Source organism: Talpa occidentalis, unplaced genomic scaffold (assembly GCF_014898055.3).
Source record: "Talpa occidentalis isolate TD23 unplaced genomic scaffold, MPIMG_talOcc4v2.1 talOcc4.4, whole genome shotgun sequence".
NCBI lineage: Eukaryota > Metazoa > Chordata > Mammalia > Eulipotyphla > Talpidae > Talpa > Talpa occidentalis.
The window spans coordinates 96,035,481-96,053,233 of record NW_023604295.1 but is presented as its reverse complement, the minus strand read 5'-3'; the positions used below and the strand labels follow the sequence as shown (position 1 = coordinate 96,053,233).

Sequence of the window (17,753 nt, the reverse complement as noted above, 5' to 3'; positions counted from 1 at the left end):
TGTTCATGAATATCAGTTATATCTCAATTTAAAAAAAGGAGCAAGGACTTATTTTAAATGTCAGTTTTATTTATATTTTCTGGTATACCTAAAAAATGCCTTGGGTAATAGACCTAAATGATTAGTCTCTACTAAGATCCTATATAAACTGGGTGAATTCTCATTTACTAAGTTGGATTTAGATATTTGCTTCCGTGGTGAAAAGGGTTGATTACAGAAGTCATATAAATTATTGGATTTATTTGGAGGTGGGTTGAATACAGCATATTTGGAAACTGCCATTTTAGGTTATAAGGTATAAAAAAGTAGACATTGACATTCTAAAAATGAATACAGTTTGTGTAGGTGACGCAAGCTGCCATGTGTAAAAACAACTTATATATAATATTAATTAAGTCATGGGTTTCCAAAGTAACATGTTATTAAATATAATTACTTTGGAAGGAATTGTCAATTATATGTATCTTTAGTCTCTTCAATACTGAATACAGTGAGTCATGCCTACCTTTAGTTAGATTTTTTAAATGTACATTGGTTGTTTGAATGAATTTTTTTAAAGGTTTATTTATACAAGAGCTGGGGTACAGGCCAGAGGTGTGGGAGGGTGAGAGGATTCACCAGAGTCAGAGCTGGGAGCAGAACAGGCAGATGGAGCGAAAGCACTGCTAAAGGGAGCAGGGGGCGAGACAGGAGAGGTCTGCTGGGTCATGTGGGAATCAGAGGTTGCAGACAGCTTCACAGCGCTGCCCTCAACCCACTGTGCCACTGGGGAAGCCCTGAGTGATTTTTTTTTTTTTTGTGGGACCCTCGCGGCGGCCAGGGAACCAACCGGCACTGCAGAAGCTGTGGGCAGCCTTGCAGTCCAGCGCTCAACCGCTGTGCCACCAGGGGAGGCCCCTGAGTGAATATTTTTGAATCACTGTTTTAGAGCAATGTATCCATTCATCTGACTTTACTTTTTATACAAATTCTATTTTTTGAAAACTTAATAGTTTTGTTTCTTTACTCTTTTTCTAGGATGCACAGACAATTAGGACATTAACTCTCATCTCAAAAACCATTCAAACGTTGGGAAGCTGGGGGAGCCTGTCCAAAAGCAAGGTAAGTCTTTACAGTTTTTGTTTGATATTCACACTTCTAAGTATTGTTATACCCTATAAATCTCTTCTTGCTCACTCCTTTCCTGATTGAAAACAAAGCTCGATAAAAACAGACACACACACACACAGTTATATACACACATACAATAACTATCTTTTTAGATAGATTGTTGTTTCTTAGTCACAAGGGAGAGAGTCCAGTAAGCAGATGTAAAAGCCTTCTAGGGACCTCCCTGGTGGTGCAAGGGGTTAAGCATCGCACTATAAAGCTATCCACAGCCTCTGCAGCACTAGTTCAATCCCCGGCCAGCCAAGGAGCTACCCACATGGCACAGCAGACCTCTCCTGTCTCACTTACTGCTCCCCTCAGCAGTGTATTTCAGTAGATATACCTGTTTTGTTCTCTACTCTGTCTCTGGTGAATCCTCTCACTCCCCCCCGCCCCCACACACACACACTTCTGGCCTGTACCCCAGTTCTTATATGCATAAATAAATAAATCTTAAAAAAAAAAAAGATGTAAAAGCCTTCTAAATATCTGTGCCATAATCATCTAAGAACTGTTGCGAGAAATCTGCAGGCCCTATAGCTGTATTGAAATATATAATTGAATCCTTTTAGGCCTAATCCTCAACTTAAAAATACAGTCCATTATATTCTTATTTCTCTATTGAATATATTAAAATCCTGTGGTTTTTTTTCCCCTCAGTCAAGTTTCAAAGAGACATTCATGTGTGAATTTTTCAAAATGTTTCAAGAAGAAGGATATATTACAGCAGTTAAAAAGGTATGATTGTTTTATTCTGGAACCAGTAGCATTTCTTATATAGTATTGGGTAAATAGCATTCTTATTATTTATTGCAGTCAATCCCCTGTTTAAAAAAATACAGTAATGTTAAACTTTCCATCAGATAGTAACAGGTTGTCTTTTTTCCTCCTTTCTCTTCCCTACCATACCATGGGAGCTTTTTTAGCTGTGAAAATACCTAAATGAGTTTTGGCAATAGCTGCTATTGCCAGTGTCTTAGTCACACAAATTATAAATATCTAGGATTGGGGTTTCTTAACACTGGCATCATTGACAATTTGGTTGCAGTTTGATTGTGAGAGGCTATCTGATAGACTATAGACTGTTTAGCAGCATCCCTAGCATCTATCAATTAGATGCCAGTAGTATGCCTCAGTTTTGACCACTAAAAGTTTCCAAGTATTGCCAATTGTTCCCTGAAGGACAAAATTGTGAACCTATGCTCTAACGGAAAAAACTTAGTATGGTGCCACTTGGAATTTTTTCATATAATGTGCACTTAATTGCCCATAATAAAAGAATATATGAATTATTGATCATCATATAAATAATGAGAGTTTTTGGTAATAACCTGAAGAGAGTTACTATAAGTTCAAATGAATAAAAATTTACAGTATGTACTATACTAATACGAGGCCTAGCATATGTGAAAATCACTATACTTAGAAGTTTTGTTTTGCAAAGATCTTTAACTTGACTCTTTAGTTCTAAATCTTCCTAAACAAAATGTAGCATTATTGTAAAACCCTAAAACTTTAAATAAAAATTATTTTGAATTACATCTAAACTTGGCTTGAAGAAAATACTGTACCTTATCATCACAATTATAACTTAATTCAAATTAACAAGACCAAATTTTAGAGATTTCATTGAGTTTTTGTAGCATGATTCAGTTGATTTCCACAATATATTTTATTGAAGTATTTGTCTTTGCTTTTTTTTAAGGACTCAATAAATGAAAATGATTTAAAAAATTAAAGCCAGTTGAAGTTTTTTGGTGTAGAATAGTGCGACTTCATCCAAAATTTTAAGTAACCATTGAAAGCTTTTGAGGAGAAAGTCTTTCAAAAGAATAGGGGAAGAAAAAGCTGTCCTTTTATTTTTAGGACATAGTTGAAACATTTTTGGGCTAGTGTAGGCAGACTTTCACTGGCAAGATTGTAGTGTTCTGTCTTTTGTCTGGTATTGTTTTTCCATTTTTTTATAACCTAGACTGTGGTAGCATCTGATTTTTCTTTCCTTGATATAATCAGAATGTGGAATTGAAAATGTCAATGGAGTAAAGATTTTTGTGCCAGGAGTTTCTCCATTCCTATTCTGCTCTGAGTCACCCACTCACATTCTCATGGCCTATCAACCATATTATGTTTACTGTCTTTAGATTTGATTTTAGAGTCTTAAATAGACATAAGATATTTTGCTCTAATGTACTGGTTTTCTTTATAGTTTATTAGCTAAGTCTGGATATGAGCAGTGCTAGAAACCTCAAAAGCTTATTATGAAGATCATTTCTCATTTTGTAGTAGTACTCTACAATGACAGCTGCTCCAGAAGAAAATAGATAATAACTTCTGCATCCTATACTATTCTCACAGAGTTTAAGAAGGATAACCTGAATTGGTCTATCAACAGGGTAACCATAATAAGTTTTAGTGTCCAAACATGCCACTTAGCAAGAGTGTTTTTACTCTTTCTGGAGTACTATTGAGAACACTGGAATAAGTTTGCCCTGAGCAAACTAGGACCTACATTTACCCTCCATATAGTCTGTTTTAGTTATTGATTTTTCTTTCATTCTCTATAACTATATTTATCCCATAGTTCGTTATAAATAAAATAAACAACAAATGTTATATTTATCATAAATAAGCAGTAAATACTTGTCAAATCGATGCCTTAAGGAAAATAGTAAGAAATGAAATATTCAAGTAACCATTATACTCCATTATTGGATGGTTCTTCTGGTCATTTTTTACTAAGATGTTTCTTCAGTTTCCTTAAATACTTGTTCTGTATCATCACATATAATGCAAAAAGAAACACTGTTCTTATTCTTTCACTTACCAAGACTTCCTTCTGGCAATCTACAAGTAAACATTCCATTGGGGAACCCCACAATGTGGGTTTGGGTGGGCAATCTGCAATCAATCTTAGGAGAAAATGGTTGTTCCCACAAATTGTACTTTAGATCAGACACTGGTACCTCAACACCATCCTTGTTGGAAAGTGCTTTGTTTTGGTGTGTAATTTTTTTTAAGTCCTAAACCAAACAGTGTAGACAGTTATAAAGGAAATAGCAAGGACTAAAGAAATACAATCATCTATGGAGCAAAATAGGTTTCCTCTCTAAGAACAAGAATTATTCCTTGAACTACTAATTTGAAGAGACATCCACATGCCAGGAAGCTCTTGACCAGTTGAGGTTAGAAGCTAGAAGCTAGATTGCTCCTCCCTAGTGTGATGGTTATTTCAGATTTTCTTGAGGGACCACATTCCCACATTTTCTATGAAAGTTCCAAAGTGGTGATTAGGTTTCCAGGTTATTCCAGGGAACCCAATTACACTTCAGCCATAACTGTGGTAGACTGTATCTTAGGGTTCAAGTCAGTGATATGTTATAGAAGTCAGCAACTCTTTTCAGTGAAGTATCAGTGAGTAAGTGTTTTAAACTATCCTGGCCATTGAGGACTGTGCTACATATTCTTTTTTTGTTCTTACAACATTTAAAAATATAAAAGCTATTCTTAACTCATGGGCCTTACAAAAAACAGACTGCAAGTTGAATTTGGCGACCAAGCCATAGTACCCTGTCCTATAATGTAGGTTCACAGCCCTATATTTAAAATCTTAGGGACCAGGAGTATTCCAGTATTCAGTTTTTCAGAAATTTGAAAAGTTACAGATATATGCTATATATTATGGAATACTCCCAGTGGGGCCTGAGGTAGCATCCAACAATCAAGCACACTGTTTATGTGACATGTACAATGTATGAATACTCACACTAAGTAGGATAAATACAGACACTATAAATTGCCTTATGCCAGTTCAGGTTATGCTATACCTGTAAAAAAGTTTATTGTAAATGAAAGACAAAACTTTCTCTAGAGCTCTGTATTCAGAGATTTATGGATTTCAGAATTGCATTTAGGGGTTATGAATTGAATTATTTCCACAGAGAAATAAAGTCTGTATTTTAAATAACTGAAGAACAGTCTTTTTAGAATGACTGTCATCTATGGAGACTCATCTACAGTTAAATGTGTTATCCTTTATAAATTAGTTACATGTGTTCTTTAATAATGAAGAACTTCACAATATTGTCAGTGACATTTAAGATAAACTGAATTTATGATGTCCCTTATCACAAAGTATACTGTTTCTCCATTTCTCCATTTAGTTCTTGGATGAAATTTCATCTACTGAAACTAAAGAGTCCAGTGGTACAAGTGAACCTGTGCACCTGAAAGAAGGGTAATTTAATGAAATTAGGCATGAATTAAAGTCATGTTTCAGTATAGACATTAAGTAAGTATGAAGAGCATGTGTCTGGAGTGAGGAAATACGGGGTTTTGTTCTGTTCTGGAACTGCCTAAGTAACATCAATCAGGCAAGTTAACCTCACTGCCCTATAAGCTTGCAAATATAATGAGATTATGGTTATTAGAGTACTTTGAAAAGGTAACAGCACTATTCAGTCTTAAAGTAGTAGTATTGTTGGAAGTTACAGAGGAATTTCATTTACTTGGCTCTTTTTCTTCTGGACAGCACGGTTACAAATATTAAATTAATTAAAAACTATTCCTAGCAGCACTCCCACTGCCCACCTGTGACTATACAGGTGCTGCTTTTCACCAACTCTCTCCTTCTGCAGGGCAGCAGCCTTTCTGCCTGTACCATGCCGGGGCTTCCCATCACTGACCTCCCTCAGCGGAGGTTGCTCCTCTCAAGGCCGCCAACCTGCAACCATACAGGCCTCTTAGCAAATCTGTTCCTACGGGGCAGCTCTTCCTGCCCGCTTGTGTTTATGCAAGTGTATTTTGCTATCCTATCCCTTTTCTAATAAACCTGCTCTTTAAATTAAAAAAAAAAAAAAGATATTCCCTTAGTATGGGCAAAATAAATGCAAAGAGTCATAGATGGCAAAGGCATTTTAATATAATTAACATAATCTTCTACAATTATTCATGTCACTCAAAATTAAGGACTATTCTTTTTTTGGATTAATGGTTTTAACATTTCTAGCTAAATGCTTATATCTGTTGTTTTGACAGTGAGATGTATAAAAGAGCTCAGGGAAGAACTCGGATTGGAAAAAAGAATTTCAAGAAACGGTGGTTCTGCTTAACAAGCAGAGAACTCACCTACCACAAACAGCCAGGTAGTTGTGTTTATTCTTTTTTGTGGGGTCTTTTCCTGGTTTTCAGTGAAACTATTTTTTGCTGCTTAATGTTGCTCTGGTGAGTCTTTTTACTAATACTGTAGTTTATTTTCCTACAGTGATGCATACAAAGAATATAATATTTTATAATTTATTTTATAAATTTTATAACTTTATAATAAGAATATAACCATATAAACTATTTTTTTGTTATACATTAGTCTTGTTACACATTATGTTACTAAAAATTGTTTTTCTACAGTATGCTCTGTTTTCTTGAACTTATTTAAGTTTGTTCCTTTGGGGTAATGTGATATCAGCTGAATTTTATTAGCTTTTGGTACCTTAGCAAGAGTTTAGTATCTAGCTCACAGGTCCAGTACAGGGGATTCTTTTTATTCAAAGTGGTCAGTCAGGATCCAAAGGTGTTCACAGAATCAAAATCATTGCTTGAGGCAAGAATCATTAAAAAACAAGCAACAGGGTCTCCCTGGTGGCGCAAGGGGTTAAGACACAACCTATGAAGCTATCTGGCCAGGGAGCTACCCACATGCGCAGCAGACCTCTCCTGTCTTGCCCGCTGCTTCTCTCAGCAGTGTATTTCAGTCTGCCTGCCTGTTCTGTTCCCCACTCTGGTAAATCTCCTCACGCCTCCCCTCCATGCCTCTGGCCTGTGCCCCAGTTCTTGTATGCATAAATAAATAAATCTTTTTTAAACAAAAAACAAGCAACAGGATACATTCAGGTATTACATATTTGTTTGTTTGTTACCAGTCTTTGCTAAAGAGAGAGATCTTTACATTGATATTCTGGGGTCTTATTTTGGGTTAAGACTTAAGAATTAGATGATGGGCCTCCCTGGTGGTGCAGGGGATAGCTATGAAGCTGTCCCCAGCCACTGCAACACAGGTTCGATCCCCGACCTGCCAGGGAGCAACCCATGTGGCGCAGCAGACCTCTCCTGTCTCGCCCGCTGGTCCCATCAGTGGTGTATTTCAGCAGATCTGCCTGTTCTGCTCCCCACTCTTCTGAGGAATCCTTTTGCCCTCCACAACTCTGGTCTACACCCCAGTTCTTGTATGCATAAATAAATAAATCTTTTTTTTTAAAAAGAATCACATGATAACTTTGGACCTTATCCTCCAGAAAAATGTACATACAAACTTAGACACAAAATTTTACATGCAATTTTCAGAGTTTATAGACCCAAAGTCCTTCCACAGTTCTCAATAACTCTGTCTTATCCCGTGATCTTATGAGGATAAAAATCTGGAAGAATTTAGAAATAAGCGGTTCCAAATATAATAGAGATATAGTGGAAGCAATGTTGTTTTCAGTCCTTAAGAAATTTAACATGTTTAAAAGAATAAGCTCTATTTTTGTATGAAGTTTTGAGATTGTTTACCAAAGCCTACAGTTTTAAGCATATATGCTTTCTATTTTAACTATTTTGATGGATTTTTCCAAAATGTGTTACATGCTTCCCTGCCTTCTAAAAAAGAGTTCATTGAACGTAAGTTAACATTTTCTAGATGACTCGGTCTGGCATTGATAATAGTAATTATTATATAGTGTGCTGATTTAATAATGTGTTCAGAACTGCTATGGTTGTGTTCAGTTGTTTATTCCTTAGCTAAATGCCTTGGACTGCTGTGCTTTTTTGTGTTCCTTTGTTTGCTTTATACAGTTTTTCTCTACCCTCTTTATGTTCAGGCTGTCACTGTAAATTTTTTATGCTGTCAATGAATAAAGTAATATCTCATTCCCACACCCGTCAACCCACCTCCATTTTACTTACTGCTAATATACTATTAGTGAGGATGCAGGTACTATGTTTGTTAAAATTGTACATAAGATTAAGAGATTTTGAAGATGCATGGGCTCTAGAATCTGGTCGTTCCGCAAATGTTTTGCATACTTCTTGTTTCCTTAGTATTTTTTGGATAGCCAAGACTACTAATTAAATAGACTCTTGCTTCATTTACTGTGTTACTTCTGGTTTTTGAAAGAGTGCCTTGCACAGTTTTTGTAATATAGCTCTAAATAATTGAGTCTCACTCTGTCCTCTTGCTGGACACTAGTATTCTGAATCAAGTGTTTCTATCACTTAAAATCAAATGCTGTGGTCTTTTGCCAGTTTACTGGAATTTTCTCCATCTTGAGGGTTTTTCTCAAATATTTTTGATGTCTACTTAGGTAATTGTTAATAAGTAACTAATCTTCATTACACGAAATAAGCTTATTGCATATGAGTATCATATGTCCCTCAGTCAGCTCTCAGTCATCATTGCTTTGACAGTTATTTAGGGGCCAGTGTTTGTGATTAATTCTGAACAGCTATACTGAAATATAGACATTTTCCACAAAATAAAATTCTAGTTGTATGCTTGAGTCAGTTATTGATTTTCCAGTTTCTTCCAGTCTCACCCAACCTCATCGTCATTTTGCATCTTCATGTGTTGCTTCCTTCACTACCTCTTGTAGCTCCTTTAACTTGTGCTCCTTTATATTCATGCTTTTGCATATACTCTACCTAGAAATCCCTTTCTTTCTTTCTCTATCCCTGTAATTTTTGTTCCTTAAGCACCAAATTAAATGTCAGCTCTTATGGGAGTCGTTTATAAGCTCCTGACTGTTAATAATTCAGTATTCTCTTGCTATGTTTCTTTAACACCTTGGTGATAACTTCTGTCATACTCATTGGTCGTTACTTTGGTCTTTTCCCTTAACCTTTAAGATCCTCAGTGGTAGGAGACATGTTTTTACTACTTATATTAAGGAACTTATATTAAGGAACTTCCTTATATTAAGGAACTTTTACTACTTATATTAAGGAACTTAGTACGTGTTTTTAATAAATGGTTCCCTTCAAAGAGCACCATGTCTTCCAAATATGTTATATGAATTGCTTTTAACAACCAAAGCTAGGTTTCTAGCACTTTCACCAAGCATACTAAAATTTAACAAAATTATCTTTGAAATTCCATTCTATGTTCTCCAAACTTGATTAGATATTATCTACTTTGGGGAGACCTGTTACACAGGTGTGTGCACAGCTTACACAATTCCATATGTCAAATAAACTAGCTAATAAACCTGTATCTAAAAGAAACTTTCGGGGCCTCCCTGGTGGCGCAAGGGGTTAAAGCACTGCACTACGAAGCAATCCACAGCTTCTGCAGCACAAGTTTGATTCCCGGCCAGCCAGGGAGCAACCTACATGTCAAGGCAAACCTCTTCTGTCTCACCCACTGCTCCCCTCAGCAGTGTATTTCAGTCAGTCTACCTGTTCTGTTCCCCACTCTGTCTTTGGTGGATCCTCTCACCCACCGCATCTCTGGCCTATATCCCAGTTCTTGTATGCATAAATAAATAAATCTTAAAAAAAAAAAAAGAAAAGAAACTTTCATGGTGTTTTGAAAATAAATCTTGGGGCATTCTTGGTAGACAGGACTATCAAGCTATCGCCAGCCGTTGCAGCATGAGTTCGATCCCTAGCCAGCCAGGGAGCAACCCACATGGTGCAGCAGACCTCTCTTATCTCGCCCATTGCTCCCCTCAGCAGTATTTCTGCCTGTTCTGCTCCCACTCTTGTCTGGTGAATCCTCTCACCGAACCCCCACACCTCTGGCATACACCCCAGTTCTTGTATACATGAATAAATAAATCTTAAAAAATATATAAATTTTTTTTTTGGAGTAGCAACATTGGAATTCTTTTAAGTTTTTTTTTTTTTTTTTACATAGTTCTTTTTTTTAACAGTGTATGCTTTCTCATCTCAGTTACAGTCCCCGTGAAATTCCCACCACTAATTCACCCGTGAACCATCGCCATAGTCCCTTGTGCTCTTCCCACCCATCCTACTCCCTTCTCCCCCCACTGCAGAATGTCTCTGGTTTATAGTTGCTTGTTGATTTTGATTTTCACTTTATTATAGCTTTTTTCCCCCTCATCCCTTATTTGGATCCTCTACATTCCTCCGATAAGTGAAACCATCTGGTATTTTTCTTTTACTTTCTGGCTTATTTCACTGAGCATGATCCCTTCTAACTCCATCCATTTTGCTGCGAATGGCATGAGTTTATCTTTTGATTGCTGAGTAATATTCCACTGTGTATATCTATCACATCTTCTTGATCTAGTCATCTATTTGGGGGCATTTGGGTTGTTTCCATAGCTTATCTATTGTAAATAGTGCTACAGTTTAACAGGGGTGCAGGTATCCTTTTGAATTAATGAAAAAAATCTTAACATAAGTTGACTTGGTTTTATTACCTGTTTATATTTTCACAAATAGGCTCTGCACTTTTTTTTTTTTTTTTTTTTTTTTTTTTTTTGATAACTAAAACAGGAAAGGGGGAAATAATGGGAGGGAGAAGGAGGGAGAAAGAGAGGGGAAAGAGGGAGAAATCTTCAAAACAGTGAATTCAGCAATGCCTTGGAATACAAGATTCATATATACAAATCTATACTAGATTCATATATACAAAGCAAACAGAAAACAAAAATTTTTAAATAATAACATTTACAATAGCAGCTCCTCCAAAATAACCTTAAAATACTAAAAATGACTTTAACAAAAGAAGTACAAGACCTCTGCACTGAAAAGTACAAAATATTGCTGGGATGAGAATCCATTTAAAAGATACATTATCGTATTTGTGAATTTGATCAATATTTTTGAGATACCTCTTCTCAGATTCATCTTGCTCTTAGCACAGTCCTACTCCAAATCTTAACAAGTCTTTTTTTTTAATTGATAACTCGACTCTAAAATTTATGTGGCTAGAAAAGCAAAGGACTTAATTAAAAATGAAAATGATGTTGAAAAGGTAGAACAAAGTTGGAAGACTAATTTTAAGACTTACAATAAAGCTACAGTTTTCAAAACAAAGTATTCATAGGTAACACATGTAAACAGTATTCAAAACTGTAGTTTTGCTTAAGAGTTAAAGAGCAGTCAACAAAGAAGAGCCCAGGAAGACACATACACAAGTTGCTTTAAGTGGTCAAGGCAAATAGTGAAAGAAAAGACTTTTCAACAAGTGGTGCTGGAACAAATGGATAAACATGAAAGGAAAATGAGTATCACTCACTTCATGTTGTACAGAAATTAATTTGGCATGAGAAAAAATGTCTTTGTAACCATGGAGTATGCAGGTATTTCTTAGAACATGAAAAGCATTAAACATTTTTTTAAAGATAAATTGTATTTTGTTATAATAAAAATGGTCCTGTATTTTTCCCATTTTTATTTCCACTCCTTTTTCTTTTTTTGTTATTATAACAAGCATAAAATGTATTACCTGGCAATTGGAATTTTTCAAGAGGCAGGAATTTACTGAGTTTCTTTAAACCATAAGCTAATGTTTTTGCCAAATTTGACAAATTTTTTACTTATGCAGATACTTTTTTCCTGCCTCTTTTCTGTCCTAGCATTCCAATTATGCTATCCTCACATGCTTGATATTGTCTCACATATCTCTCTTCATTATTTCCCCCCCCCCCTCTGGTCTTTAGATTAGGTCATTTCTATTTAAGTTCACTTACTCTTTTACTATTTCAAGTTTTCTCTTCAGCTCATATGCTGAATTTTTCATTTCACTGATCATAGTTTTAGGCTCTAGATTTTCCACTTGTTTCTTTTTAAAGCTTCCACTTTTGGGATCCCATATTGAACAAATTTTTCAAGAGGCTGTTTTAAACGATACATTATCATATTTGTGAATTTGTGAAGGCTATTAGCATGTTTTTCTTGAATTGTTTGAACATACATGAGTAGCTACTTTTGAAGTCTATGGTTGGTAATAAATTAGACATCTCAGCTCACACAGAGTGAGTTCAAGTGACTGCTTTTTCTCAATTATGGATCATACTCTCCTTTTTCTTTCCACATTTTATTTTTTAGTTAAAATCCGAATATTGCAAATAATATATTGTAGTGACCTGGCAATGTATTACCTGGGGTGCTGTTTGTTACTTCTGAAATCTTGTCTAGATTCAAATTGCTTATGCTCATGCTTGCTTTTTTGGTTAGTGTATAGCTGCTGATGTCTTTGCTTATGTTTTTTAACCTAAATGTAGCTAGCTTTCTAGGGTCTTTCCTGAACTTGCTTGGTTTAGTAATCAACCAGTGATTTGAGCAGAGAGTTCAAGTACCTTAAGCCAATAAGACTTCCAGCCTCTATTGCTTGAACTGTAGATAAATTAAGGAACACATATCAAAAACACCACAAATTCATGAATCTTCCCAGGCTTTTGTCACACTCAGGGATGTAGAGAGTTCTTTATCGTGATCTTTCTTTTTTTGAAAAAAAAAAAAAAAAAAAAAAGATTTATTTATTTATTTTATACAAGCACTGGATACAGGCAGAGCGCAGGAGGGTGAGAGAATTCACCAGAGCCAGAACACGGAACAGAACAGGCAGATGGATGAAGTACACTGCTGAATGGAGCAGCAGGCGCAGCAGGAGAGGTCTGCGTGCCATGTGGGAACACTTGCCGGTGGCGGGGATCGAACCTGCGCTGCAGAGGAGAGGTGCCGGCAGCTTCACAGCCCAGCGTTCAACCGCTGCGCCACCAGGGGAGGTCCCCTTATCTTTTTTTTTTTTTTTTAATTTTTTTTGAAGATTTATTTATTTATTTATACAAGCACTGGGTACAGTCAGAAGCGCGGGAGGGTGAGAGAATTCACCAGAGCCAGAGTGGGGAACAGAACAGGCAGACTGATGAAGAAATACACTGCTGAGGGGAGCAGCGGGCACGGCAGGAGAGGTCTGTCGCGCCATGTGGGACCCTCGCTGGCAGCCGGGAATCGAACTGGTGCTGCAGAAGCTGCGGGCAGCTTCGCAGCCCAGCGCTCAACCGCTGCACCACCAGGGGAGGCCCAAGGTCCCCTTATCTTGATCTTTCTATAGCTCTTTTATGTCTGAAATCTCACCCTGAAACCAAATCTGTAGCTTCTGTCAACAAAACTTTGAAGTTTGACCCTCAGAACTAGCGGAGATGGAAACATCCCAGGAAGACCAAAAGCTCAGTTATTACCCTATGCTGTAGAACTGTAGCAGTTTTTCATGAGTAAGCCTGTCTCATATTTTTACCTACCTTTGGTTTCCAGTGCCCTGAAGTGACTACTTTTATTAATTTGCCTAGTTTTACACTTGTTTTCTGAGGAATGTAATTGCTCAACCTCTAACACTATTATCAACAAATGGAGTGACAGTTATTTAATTTCAGCTGTGTCCCCTGGGGTCATATGTAACTAGACTTCTATTTTTCTTGAGATGGTAGTTTTTCTTGATGGAGATACAATTCACATATCATTAAGTTCACTCTTTTAAAGTATATAAATTCTTGATTTTCATTATATTCATGAAGTTGTACAATTATCACTAATTCCAGTAAGTTTTCATCACTCAAAAAAAGAAACCCTGTATCTACTACGTCACTCCCTATTTCTCCATTCTTCTAGCACCTGGCAGCTACTAATCTTGCTGTTTCTATGAACATTTGATGTAAATTGGGAACTGCAGTATATAACCTTTCACTTAGCTGGCTTCTTTCACTTAGCATAATGTTTTCAAAATTCATCCTTGATCATGTATTGGTACTTTTATGGCTGAATAATATCTCATTGTATGGATAGATATCACATTCATTCATCAGCTGATGGATATTCATCAGCTGTTTCCACTTTTTGACTATTATGACTAATGCTGCTGTGAACTTTCATTCATTACAACTTTTTGTATGAACATATATTTTTAATTCTCAAAGGTATATACAAGGAATGGAATTGTTGAATCACTTGGAAATTCTGTTTAACTTACTTTGAGGAAATAATGATTTTAATTGAAACTGGGTTCCAGTTATTTAATAAGGAAATTTAATGTGTTCACATTTATTGTGATTACTTCCTTGTGTTTCCTGTTTAGTTGACTTTACTGGAATACCTTTTCGGAATAATCAAGTGCACTGTGTTCTGTCTAGTAAGAGAATTTGTGTATTCTTTTTCTGTTTTTAAATCATTGGCAGATATACACATCTGTGTTTATCTTAATGTCTACAGTCAATGTCTACAAGCTGAGAAAAAACAGTAACATGCTTTCAGTTCTTTTGCTAGCACCTCCCTAAGTCACCGGAATTTTAATATTAGATTCTCATGTTTATTTTACCTTTTTTATATTATGTTCTGATTTTCTATATGTACTCATCAGTTTTTCTAATTTCTTTGCCTAGCACTATTTCTTAAATAACATATTTGTCTTTTTCCTGTATTCATTATTTCTTTTGCAGTTCTTCCTCATTGAATTATTTCAGTTAGGCTTTATGGCTGATAAATTTTCTAAGTCTTGGATAGTTAAAAAAAAGTACTTTAAGCCCTATTCTTGAATGATAGCTAGATTGGGTTTAAATCATTTTCCCTCAGAACATTGAAGATACTACTCTGGTGTTCACTAGTTTCTCTTATTGCTGGTAAGAATCTTGATGTCCATCTGATTCCCAGTCTTCACTATGCTCCATAGAAACTCTTAGGACTTTCTGAAACCTTCAGGTACTTTTATTTTACTGATGGTATTTAGGTATTGTCTGTTTTCTTCCATCCTGCTCAGCATTTAGTGGATCCTTTCAAATATGGGATGTTCTCAACGGTAATTTTTACCTCAACATTCATTCTTTTCTGTTTCAAAAATTTTTTTTTTGGACAGATATTAAAATTCCTAAGTGTAGGGCCTCCCTGGTAGCACAAGGGGTTAAGTTGCAGGACTATGAAGCTATCCACAGCCACTGCAGCACCGCCCAAGTTCGATCCCGGCCCAGCCAGGTTGCTAACCCAAATGGTGCAGCAGACCTCTCCTGCCTCGCCCACTGTTCCCCTCAGCAGTTTATTTCAGTCAGTCTGACTGTTCTGCTCCCCACTCTGTCTCTGGTGAATCCTCTCACAACCCTGCACTTCTGGCCTACACCCTAACACCAGTGGCGTTACAACAGTATGTGTGCCTGGGAGTGGTATACTTCCCCTACATATGCTGTGCTAAAATTTGTCCAGAAATGAACAAGTAATAGCAATATGCTTTGTATATTTAAACATATACGTAAAGATAGAAGCTCCTGCAAAATTTTAATTCTCTGGGATTTCTGTGGTACCTCATGCAGATCAGTATCAATAGACATGTCACCTCTGCCTTGATTGCTTCAAATGTTACTCTCTTTCTTATATGTGTATCTCTGTCAGAGTGTTGATTTCCCTCATCCATCTGTGTGGTCATTTTTGTTTCTGTTTTTTGGTCATTTGCTAATCTTTCAGTTTTATAGTTCATTGACCTGCTTCGTTGTTCAGTAGTTTACTGCCTATGGTTGTGAAGGAGGTACAGAAAAAGCTGCTGTGGGGCAAGGATGCTGGTGTTGGTCTTCTGGCCTTTCTTATCTTGCTAGAATCAGCACCTACCCACCTGAGAAGTAGCACTGCTCTACAGCCAAATACAACACATCCTTACTGTTTTAGTCTACATGCCTCTTTTGATGCTGCTTATTGCAAGTAGGAGTTGGGGATGAGGACCTGATTGGCCCAGTTGTTACACATGCAGCTTAGCCATTAATCATCTTCATACATGTCTGAATGCATCCCTCTTCAGCTGTGTGTGTCCACTGACTATGGCTTGAAGTTCTAACTACTACTTTTATAGATGTCTTTTCCTACATGTGGCTTCGTCTTTGGCTCCCTTCATTTTATTCCCTCTCTACCCCCCATAAATGTGGTTTGGTTTGCTTCCAGGAAACTCCTGATAGTCTTTTCTTATTTTCACTGTATATCTGATTTGTATTTGTTGAATTTAAACATCAATTTCTCAGAAAAACCTTCCCAAACAATCTAATTTACTGTCTACCTTCTATCATATCACCTGGGGTTATTTTTCCCTCTACTATTTGTCTTTTATCAGTTTCTAGACCTAAATGTAAACTGCATTTTGAACCTCTTAATGTTCTATTTACTACTGTTTTGTAAGTGGTTAAAATAGAGCCTATTATATAGTAGACATTCAGTTTTATGACAGAATTCAATGATTTTATCTTTTTAAAAAAAAATTTCTACTTGAATTATTTTCTATTTTATACCAGGAAATAGACTTAGCAAATATTCTATGTTAACGTCTCTGTTTAGTACAGAAACTCTTTATTAACAAAATAATTGTCTTTGACCAAAAATATTAATCCATGGACTAACTTAAAATCTTAACTAAAAGGAAATTTGAGAGGGTGGGGAATGGGAAAGCTTTGAATTTTCTAAGAATATCATTACAAAATGATCAGAAACCATAATTGTATTTGATAATAGTTTATATATTTACCCTCTAGTAAATTCCTAGTTGAAATGCATCATATACTTGTGCCATATTAATATGGAGCTGCTTTAGCTAGCTAAATTTTCCTTAACCAAATTTCCAGAATCTTAGAGTAAGGATTCATTCTACCAAATAAAGTTTTTTTATTTTGTTCTCATATCTCTCAGAGTAAATTTGGTAGCTCTAGTCAACTGGCTAGCCAACATGTGAAAGTAGTGAGCAATTCTCATATTTAAAATCAGTGTTTTGAGGACCTCCCTGGTGGCGCAAGGGGTTAAGAAGCAACCTATAAAGCTGTCGGCAGCCACTGTAGCACAAGTTCCATCCCCAGCCAAAGAGCTACCCACATGGCGCAGCAGACCTCTCCTGACTCGCCCCCTCCTCCCTTCAGCAGTGTATTTCAGTCAATCTGCCTGCTCTGTTCCCCACTCTGTCTCTGGTGAATCCTCTCACCCTCCCCCACACACACACCTCTGGCCTGTATCCCAGTTCTTGTATGCATAAATAAATAAATCTTTTTAAAAAAATAAAATCAGTGTTTTGAGTTAATGCCTTAATTAAATACTAGATTAGAAAAGCAGAAAAACCCACTTTGGTAAGTCAGATTCACTGCTCATGTAATAACTCCATGAAAGAAAACTTATGTTCTACTAAGTTTTAAAAGTAGGCCTCTGTTACTAAGTATATTGGTTCTTTTGGCCCCCATATAGTTATAAAATATGACATTTTTATTTTCTATATAGAGATAAAATTTTTCCCTGTATTATTCCTTCAAAATATTTTAATTTCATATGGAAAAGGTAAAGAGGAAGTCATTATACAGAAAACAGTGAAAATTCATCTGTTCCATAAAACCAAGAATATTTATATATGTGCCATTTGGAATCTGTAGGTTATTTATACTCCTACCATCAAGGATGAGCTTAACTCTTACACAGTTAACCTCTCACCTTTATAATTCTGATTGAAGTTAATTTTTTCCTGCCTCTTTTGTTGTTTAGGCAAAGATGCAATTTATACAATTCCAGTGAAAAACATTCTTGCTGTGGAAAAACTGGAAGAGAGCTCTTTCAACAAGAAAAATGTAAGTTACATAACTATTTAGAGCTTTTAAAACTAC

General features: G+C 36.2%; 1 protein-coding gene across 2 annotated transcripts in view; it reads left to right on the top strand.

Moving 5' to 3' along the window:
* The window catches only part of RASA2 (RAS p21 protein activator 2), a 117,335-nt gene that overhangs the window by 92,962 nt on the left and 6,620 nt on the right, over positions 1 to 17,753 (top strand). The window contains exons 16-20 of one of the 2 annotated variants that reach the window (XM_037525867.2): positions 1,018 to 1,101; positions 1,810 to 1,887; positions 5,310 to 5,383; positions 6,184 to 6,293; positions 17,635 to 17,717. In XM_037525867.2, the coding sequence (XP_037381764.1) occupies positions 1,018 to 1,101; positions 1,810 to 1,887; positions 5,310 to 5,383; positions 6,184 to 6,293; positions 17,635 to 17,717 (429 nt within the window). The remainder of the gene's footprint in view (positions 1 to 1,017; positions 1,102 to 1,809; positions 1,888 to 5,309; positions 5,384 to 6,183; positions 6,294 to 17,634; positions 17,718 to 17,753) is intronic. The other variant, XM_037525868.2, reaches the window with a different exon arrangement.